The following is an 8,881-nucleotide window of genomic DNA, read 5'->3' on the forward strand; positions in this document are numbered from 1 at the left end:
GCACAGATGTCGTCCTTTTACATCTATCAGTTGATGACCATACCTAGCTATAGTGGATGTAGGAAATATGGTCTTTTCCTAAGAGTCCATGTGCCCAGATAATATCCAGGTACACTATTATGGAGGAAAAAAGGGAAAATGGGTTATCTGGGGACAGAGAGATGTCTTTGCTATAGAAGTCATCAAAGGACGGGACCAGCAGTTAGCGTAATGGCTATGTCGCTGGACTCCCACATAGTCGACCGCGGTTTGAGTCCCGGATCTGGTGGCTTAAACTCACGCCGAGCACGTGTACGTGCGTGCCCAAGATCCTGAGAGTAGAATGGAAGAGAAGGGATTGCCGTGTGGCCATCCCCCCTGGGGGGTGATTTCTCGCTTTCTGTCTGTCTGTCTCTCTCTGTCTATCTGGCAAGCGCATGCGCCCTATAGCAAAAACCTCTCCAAAAAAGAAAAAGAAAAAAAGAGGTCATCGAAGGACCATGTCATTATTAGATAGGCATTTGAAGGGAACTTTAATGCAGCAGGGTAAACAGAAGGTGGAGGGACAGAAAACCTATAAGTGGACTAGTTTTGGAGGTTATTGCAGTGGTTCTTAACTGGGAGTGATATAGGCCATTTGAAAATGTATAGAGGTGTTTTTGTTTGTCATGATGACTGCACAGAGGAACTGGGATACTAAATGTTCTAATATGTACAGGTAGTCCCACATAGCAGAGAACTGTCCTGTTCAAAATGCCTGTAGCACCCCTTTTGAGAATCACTGGACAAGGTTGTGGTGGTGGAGGTGAAGAGAGGTTGGTGAGATACTTGATGGATTAAATAAAGGACAGGTATTATTGCTATCCTTAGGTTTCTGGCCCCTCCAGCTAGATGGGAGTCCCCTTCACATTCACAGAAAACTGTGGAAGGGGGGTCAGTTTGTCAGACTGTGGAATAACCTTGACTTCTGATTTGAACATGACACTGACTCATTTAAGAGCTGTCAAGTTGATAGGTATATGATATAGAAGAGCTCAGAAGAGAGGTAGGGACTAGAGCCATAAACTGGAGTTGTGTGCAATAGATGGACATGGATGAGCTTGTCTAGGGGAGAGTATGAAATTAATCAGTGAGAACTTGAGGAATGCTAACATTTAATGACTAAGAAGAAGTATGAAAGAAGAGGCCAGAGAAGTAGTAAGAAAAGTAGGAGAGTGTTGAGTTATAGGAAGGAAAGGAGTGTTTAGAGAGGCATTGCTAACTGCTTGAATGAGAGCTCTTTAATACAAATAGAGGGGTCAACAGATGGTGGGGTAGGTAAGGCGCTAGACTCCCACATGACTGACTGTGGTTTGAGTCCTAGACCTGACTGCTTGCTTTCTCACTTTCCCTCTCTCTCTGGTAAGCACATGTGCCCTATAGAAAATTAATAAGGTAATGATAATAAAATTAAGTAATTCTATTTTTTTTTTTGTAAGAGATTTTTGCCATAGGGCACATGTGCTTGCTGGAGAGACAGAGTGACAGAAAGCAAGAAATCACCCCCCGGGGGGATGGCCATGCCTTAATCCCTTTTCCTCCATTCTCCTCTCTGGATTTTGGGCACACACGCAGACGTGCCCAGTGACATGAACCATGGCTGACTGCGTGCGAGTCCAGTGACATAACCATCATGCCATCTGCTGGTCCCAAATAAGTAATTCTTAAAAAAAAAAAAAAAATATAGAAGCAATAGAGCCTGATGCCAAGACTTATCAGATAACACAGGTAATAATAATAGAATAGAGTTTGTCACTCCTAGCTTCTCTGCCATTTCATTCATTAATTATACTAGGATGCCTAATAGAAAGTATGCAAAGCAAATGGTTTTGTAGATTAGTGCTTTTTTTTTATTAAGAATGATTTAATTTTATCATAATTTAATTTATTTACGTTTTCATTTACTGTGGGGCACATGCACTCACAAGAGGGGGGGGGAGAGAGAGAGAGAGAGAGAAAGAAAGCGAGAAAGTAAGCTGCAGTCGACCATGTGGGAGTTCAGTACCTTAATCACCATGCTACCTGCTGGCTATAGCTCAGTGTTTTTGAAAAAAAGTTGAGAAATTTGATGACAATCCCTACCCTAGAAGGTAATTTCTCTCACAGTACTGTCATAATAAAACCTCTTGCTCTTCCTGCCTCATGGTATAGCCATTTCTCCACAAAGGAAGTTAGAATATCATAGAAGTGTTCTGTATCCCTGTCATGGACAGTTTCGGCCCTTGTAAGGACCCCATGCCCGGGTAATGGGCAGTGACAGGTATAAATACCAAGAGGTTTAGATTCCTAATTTAATTCAAATCTTGGACAGGAATCCTTAGTTCATATATTGATGAGTCATAATGAGGTAACACAAGTAACAGTTTAAGAATCTATTGGCTATGTGTCAGACAGGATGGAGAAATGGAGAAGAGATTGCAGCATGACCACGTCCCACAGAGGAGGTGTTTTCTCTCTGCCTCTTTCTGTTTCTGTTTTTCTCTGGTGAGTGCAAATATTATGTCTGGTATAAAGAATATAGGAAATCAGGGACCAGCAGTTGGCGAAATGGCTATGTCACTGGACTCCCACATAGTCCACTGCAGTTCGAGTCCCAGACCCGGTGGCTTAAACTCACGCCAGGCGCTTGTGCGTGCGTGCCCAGGATCCCAAGAGGAGAATGGAGAAGGGATTTTGGTGTGGCCATCCCCCCTGGGGGGTGATTTCTCACTTTCTGTCTCTCTGTGTCTCTCTCTTTTTGGTAAGCACATATGCCCTATAGAAAAAAACCTCTCCAAAAAAAAAAAAAAAAAAGAAAAGAAAAGAAAAGAAAAAGAATATTGGAAATAATTAAAAATGGTGGGTTTGGGCCAAGCCAGAGGGCACCTGTGCTCTTCCAAAGACAGAGGGAAATGGGCTCACACAGACACATGCCCAGTGTGTTTTTCAGATTGTCAGGGCTAGGACTTGACAGTGCAGCTGGCCATGTGGGATCCAGCTGCTGTAACTACTACCAGGCCACAGAGCTGGTCCTTGGGTTCTGATATTTTCAGATGTCTATTATCTTTCGAGTGGTGCAGCATCTACCATTGATGGCTATCTTTCATTTACTTATGATGTTTATTTCAAATTCTTCTCCTAGAGTATTTATTAGAGTAATGTTTATGTAATAGAGTAATGTTAATAGTTAGAAAGCTAAATTGGTCATTTAAAATTTTTTAAAAATCTATTTAAAATTTTTTAAAAGGTTTTTGCTTTAGGGCATGCGTGTTCGCTGGAAAGAGACAGAGACAGTGAGAGAGAGAATGAGAAATCACCCCTAGTGGGCATGGCCAGGTCGCAATCCCTTCTCCTCCATTCTTTTCCTGGGATTGTGGGCACTCATGCACATGTGCGTGGCGTGATTTTCCAGCTGGGACTCAAATCATGATTGGCCATGTGGGAGTCCATGCCTTAACCACACCACCACCTGCTGGCTCCTGATTTGGTCATTTTTAGGATAAATTCAGAAACTGAATTATAATCATTTCAAAATGAGTTACTTCTGATCCTACAGCTTAGTTCAGGACTATTCAGACCACTACACTGAAAATATTCTGGGATGGTTTATAAATATATGGGGGAGAGGCAGATCCCTTATTGATTACATTGAAAAATGACTTTTTAAAATCACTGAAACAGGTTCCATGGAGATCAGGAATGTTATTACCAGGATGACCTACGAGTATTATCTAGTCTTACCAAAAAGGAACACATGAAAGGGAATGAGACCATGTTGGATTTTCGAACAAGTAAATTTGTTCTGCGTATTTCCCGTGACTCCTACCAACTCTTGAAGAGGCATCTTCAGGAGAAACAGAACAATCAGATTTGGAACATAGTTCAGGAGCACCTCTACATTGACATCTTTGATGGGATGCCGCGTAGTAAGCAACAGATAGATGCGATGGTGGGAAGTTTGGCAGGAGAGGCTAAACGAGAGGCAAACAAATCAAAGGTATGGGAATAAACCTAAGAACTCTATAATGCAGATTATGAAAAATTGTAGCATTTTCATCTATGTAATATACACATTTTTCTTGTAGCTAGATTGAGAATTTTACACTGTATAAACAATTTTATGTTCTGAGGACAATGTTTTTATTAGGATTTGGGAATGGTTGCATTTAACAGAACACTGGCCACCATGACTGGAACAAGTAAGGGGTTGTTCTCATATCAAATGATTTCCAGCGGACGGCTCTCCTGGGCCTACATGGAGTGCCACCAAGCCCCCTGGCTCCTTGTCATTTCTGGTCTGCCCTATTTAGAATGTGGCGTTTTGTGTGCTTACAAATGGCTGTCACAGCTCCAGCATCACGGCTGCATTCAAGGAAGGAAGAAGGGAGAGGACCAAAGGCATATCCTTGCTGAGTCTCTCCCCTTTTATCAGGAAAACTTTTTTCTAAAAACATACCTAGTGTATTTCTGTGTACCTCTGCTGGCCAGGATTACATTACATGGCCATTCCTAGCTGCACGGGAGCCTGGGGACAAATTACTTAACTGAGCACATTGCTGCTCCATTAAAATCAGGGCTCTGTTAGTAAGGAAAGGGGGGAGAATCACTGTTGGGTAGACAGACTAGCACAGAACCCTGCTATAGGGTCTAAGTTATTGTAATTGTGATTTATTCTATCAAGATGTGAAAAGGATATATAAACATACAAAAAATAATTTTAAAAATGTGTTTTTTTGATATGTAGGTATTTTTTGGTTTATTAAAAGAACCAGAAATTGAGGTACCTTTGGATGATGAAGATGAAGAAGGAGAAAATGAAGAAGGAAAACCTAAAAAGAAGAAGCCCAAAAAAGATAGTATTGGATCTAAAAGCAAAAAACAAGATCCCAATGCTCCACCTCAGAACAGGTGAGGAAAACCCTTAGAACTTGTGTGGCAATGTAAGATGATACAGAAGGTTCACATTTGTTAATATCCACAGGATAATTTGCAATCTGTTTTTATTTTATAGGATCCCACTTCCTGAGTTGAAAGATTCAGATAAGTTGGATAAGATAATGAATATGAAAGAAACCACCAAACGAGTACGCCTTGGGCCAGACTGTTTACCTTCCATTTGTTTTTATACATTCCTCAATGCTTACCAGGTTGGTAGATTAACTGGAAAGTTTCTGCCTGAAGAGATTTGTAACATGGTGATTTACCATGATGGGAATCTTATGTGTGTTAAGTATTTTTTTGTTATTTTTTGTTATTTAAACTCAATGTAGTATAAAGACAGCAGTTAGGAAAGATGAATTGGATGCTGTGCAGGATAGATAGAAAGCAGTGTTTAGAAGATCTTTAGCAATGCATAGGTACCAGAATCTTTATTATTCCTGACTCGTGTCACCATTACAATTCTGCTAGCCTTTGAGGAGGAGGGAACTGTGGTTCATCTCTGTTGAATTTGTTTAAAGTACTTGCATAAACTTAATATTTATTAAGAGTTCTACATGTCTTTATCGATTCCTTATAATAGGCTGCTGAGGATATATTTAGTAAAGTGCAAAAATGATTACCATGTTTCCTATTATGTTCTCCAAATAGAGCAAAAGAAGGGTAAGCAATGACATGCGCTCCACCTATGTGCTTTTAGACAATGGGTTTTATAGGAGAATGAGATCTCAAATTCTTTTTATCTGAGAAAAATAGGCATCATTACATATTCTCTAAGAAGTGACTGTAATTTCCTCCCCTAAAACAGTATTGTTTGCTATAAAACCTTTTTTATTGTCAGGGCCTTACTGCAGTGGATGTCACTGATGATTCTAGCCTGATTGCTGGAGGTTTTGCAGATTCAACTGTCAGAGTGTGGTCTGTGACACCTAAAAAGCTTCGTAGTGTCAAACAAGCATCAGGTAAAAGATCACCTGTCGGGATGCAAACTCATCATTCGTCGACACCAATCTTGATTCTGTGCAATATACACAGGAAGTTGAGCTCTTTGCAGAAACTCATTTGATTTCACTTTAACTCAAGATGCTAATGTCTTGAGAAGCACTAAGAAAAGAACATTGGCATGGTAATCAAGAGGCCGAAGGGTTAGACTGATTTGATTTCACTGGGCCTTATTTTTCCCATTTATAGAATGAGGGGATTAGGCTAGAAACTTCCTTAAGGTCAGAAATCTAACATTTGGTGTTTGCTTTGTAAATTTCAAAAAAAAAAAACCCTCTTAAGTAGTGGGAGAATATTTCCTGTTACAGTTGTAAAAATGGCTAAAAAAAGAATCTGGTAAGATTAGAATTTCATTCTAAAGAAACATTTACATTTAAAATTATTAACTGTTCTGAGCTTCTTGTACACTGGAATGATATCATTTAATTTAGAGTCATTAGCATAGTAGTTGGTATACAGGAGGCATTGTTTAAATGTTCGTTCCGTTCCTGAACTATGATATGGTTACCTTAAAATGTTTGAATGTACTGTAAGAATCAATATTTCTGGATCATTTTAGATCTCAGCCTCATAGACAAAGAATCAGATGATGTCTTAGAAAGAATCATGGATGAGAAAACAGCAAGTGAGTTGAAGATTTTGTATGGCCACAGTGGGCCTGTCTATGGAGCCAGCTTCAGTCCAGATAGGTAAAAATATGAACAATAAAAATTAAATACTGCTGTATTATGTTGAGATTATGTAAATGTTAACTACTGGAAGCATTATGCCATTGTTGGAAAGATTTCCTTAGAGAGATTCTCACTGTTCTTTTAGAATCTTGCCACTTGCTAATTCATTAATCTTGGGATGCTGGTATGTCCAAATTTATAGAATTAAGATGCAGAGCTTCAGGGCTTACTAATTTTAAAAATAGGCTTTAGTTTGGGACCAGCAGAGGGCGTAATGGTTACGTAGTCAGCACAGTTCAAGTCCTGGACCTGGTGGCTTAAACTCAACGCTGGGCACGTGAGTACATGCCCCAAATCCTGAGGAGATTGGAGGAGGAGGGATTGCAGCGTGGCCAATCCCCTGGGAGGCGATTTCTCACTTTCTGTCTGTCTCTTTGGGAAGTGCATGTGCCCTATAGCAAAAGCCTCTCTCTCAAAAAAAAAAAAAAAATAGACTTTAGTTTAGTTTAGCTTCCTGTTAATGTCAAAAGGCACATGTTTGCCAGACACACAAGAGAGGGAGAGAAAGTACCTCCCAGTGGTACAGTCCTGATGAAGTCCCTCCTCCTCCATTTTTCTCACCCTATTGGGATGATGGGCCTTCACACACGTGCCTGGTATGTTTTACAAGTTGCTGAGTCAGGATTCAAACCACAGTTGGCTATGTGGGATCCACGCCCATGACTACCAGGGTATGGGCCTAGCACTAGTTAACTTTAGTTTTCTATAACCTTGATTGGAAATAAATTACCTCTCTGGGTCCCTGCATTGTGTTATCAAATTTAAGACATTCCTGACATTAATGGCATGTTAGCTATCAATCAAATATTTTTTCTATGATCAAAAGGACTAAGAAGATACTAAAAAGGATATTCAAAATTGTTTTTAAGTTGGGACCAGTAGTTGGCGTACTGGCTATGTCGTTAGACTCCCATGTAGTCAGCCGCGGTTCGAGTCCTGGACCTGGTGGCTTAAACTCACACTGGGCGCATGAGCGTGCATGCCCAAGATCCTGAGAGAAGAATGGAGGAGAAGGGATTGCGGCGTGGCCTTCCCCTCTGGGGGGTGATTTCTCGCTTTCTGTCTGTCTCTGTCTGGCGAGTGTACACGCCCTACAGCAAAAAAAATTGTTTTTAGGTTTTGCTTCCCTGAAGCCATGATTCCAGAATATTACCCTATGTGTACAGGTATTTGCCTATTTTCTTTAAGAATTATTTTAATTTTATTATTACTATTTTTAAAAAATGACTGGAGAGAGTCAGAGAAGGAAAGTGAGAAAGCAAGCCGCCAGGTCTGAGACTCGAAACTGCAGCCAGCCATGTGGGAGTCTAGCTCCTTGCCTATTTTTCATGGTATCTAAAATTCTATAGAAATGAGGAGAGAGTATTTTGTGTTCATCATATCAGTATTATTACTTGGCTATTTAATATTTTCAATCCATCAAAGTTTTCACCTTTGTGATACTTTAAGAATGAGGTTTTTGTTGTTTGACAGGGTTTAGCCAGGTAATACATTATTATTTAAGGGAAACTTCTGATTTTAGCAAAAACTGTAATTCTGAGTATCCATTGTTTATATTTATCCCTGAAAAAAGTAAAGCATTACTACTATGTTTATAGTTTTAATTCTTGTCCAATTCATATAGGATAAAAAAAAGAGCACTTTAGTTTTGAATTTTTTTTACTATAGGGTGTGTGCACTCATCAGAGACAAAGGTCAGGGAAGAGTGAAATCACCTTTCACGGGCAATGACAATACCACAATCCCTTCTCCTCCATTCTCCTTTTGGGATTTTGGGCAAGCAAATATACGCTCCTGGCATGTTTTTCAAGTCCCAGACTTGAACCATGCAGTCGGCCATGTGGAATTTAGCACCTTAACCACCATTCCACCTGCTAGCCCCAAGCCTCTCTGCTTTAGAGTAAAAAGTTGAGTTTCAAGTGACATATTTCTTAGGAGGCTTCCTAGCTCACTGTTATTTGACTGTACTTTTTAATTACTATTCCTGATATCTTTTTTAAAGAACTGATTTTCCACCTAATTGACTTTATAACCTATTATTCAGTAGGTCCACAGTGTATGTAGTTAGGGCTAACGTTAGTTTGGTAAGTACTTTCAACTCTTGGTATTTACTATGAATTCCATGTGAATTAAAAGTGAGATGTAGCAGGAACCAGCAGTTAGCGTAATGGCTATGTCGCTGGACTCCCACGTAGTCGACCGCGGTGCGCGTC

General features: G+C 40.0%; 1 protein-coding gene across 1 annotated transcript in view; it reads left to right on the top strand.

The window, feature by feature from the left end:
- The window catches only part of TAF5 (TATA-box binding protein associated factor 5), a gene marked incomplete in the record, with an annotated part of 17,526 nt that overhangs the window by 5,545 nt on the left and 3,100 nt on the right, over window positions 1-8,881 (top strand). The window contains 5 exon segments of the mRNA XM_014583357.2: window positions 3,679-3,994; window positions 4,742-4,905; window positions 5,009-5,144; window positions 5,777-5,897; window positions 6,497-6,626. Coding sequence (XP_014438843.1) covers window positions 3,679-3,994; window positions 4,742-4,905; window positions 5,009-5,144; window positions 5,777-5,897; window positions 6,497-6,626 — 867 coding nt within the window.

This window comes from Tupaia chinensis, unplaced genomic scaffold (assembly GCF_000334495.1).
Source record: "Tupaia chinensis unplaced genomic scaffold, TupChi_1.0 Scaffold144255_1, whole genome shotgun sequence".
NCBI classification, from domain to species: domain Eukaryota; kingdom Metazoa; phylum Chordata; class Mammalia; order Scandentia; family Tupaiidae; genus Tupaia; species Tupaia belangeri.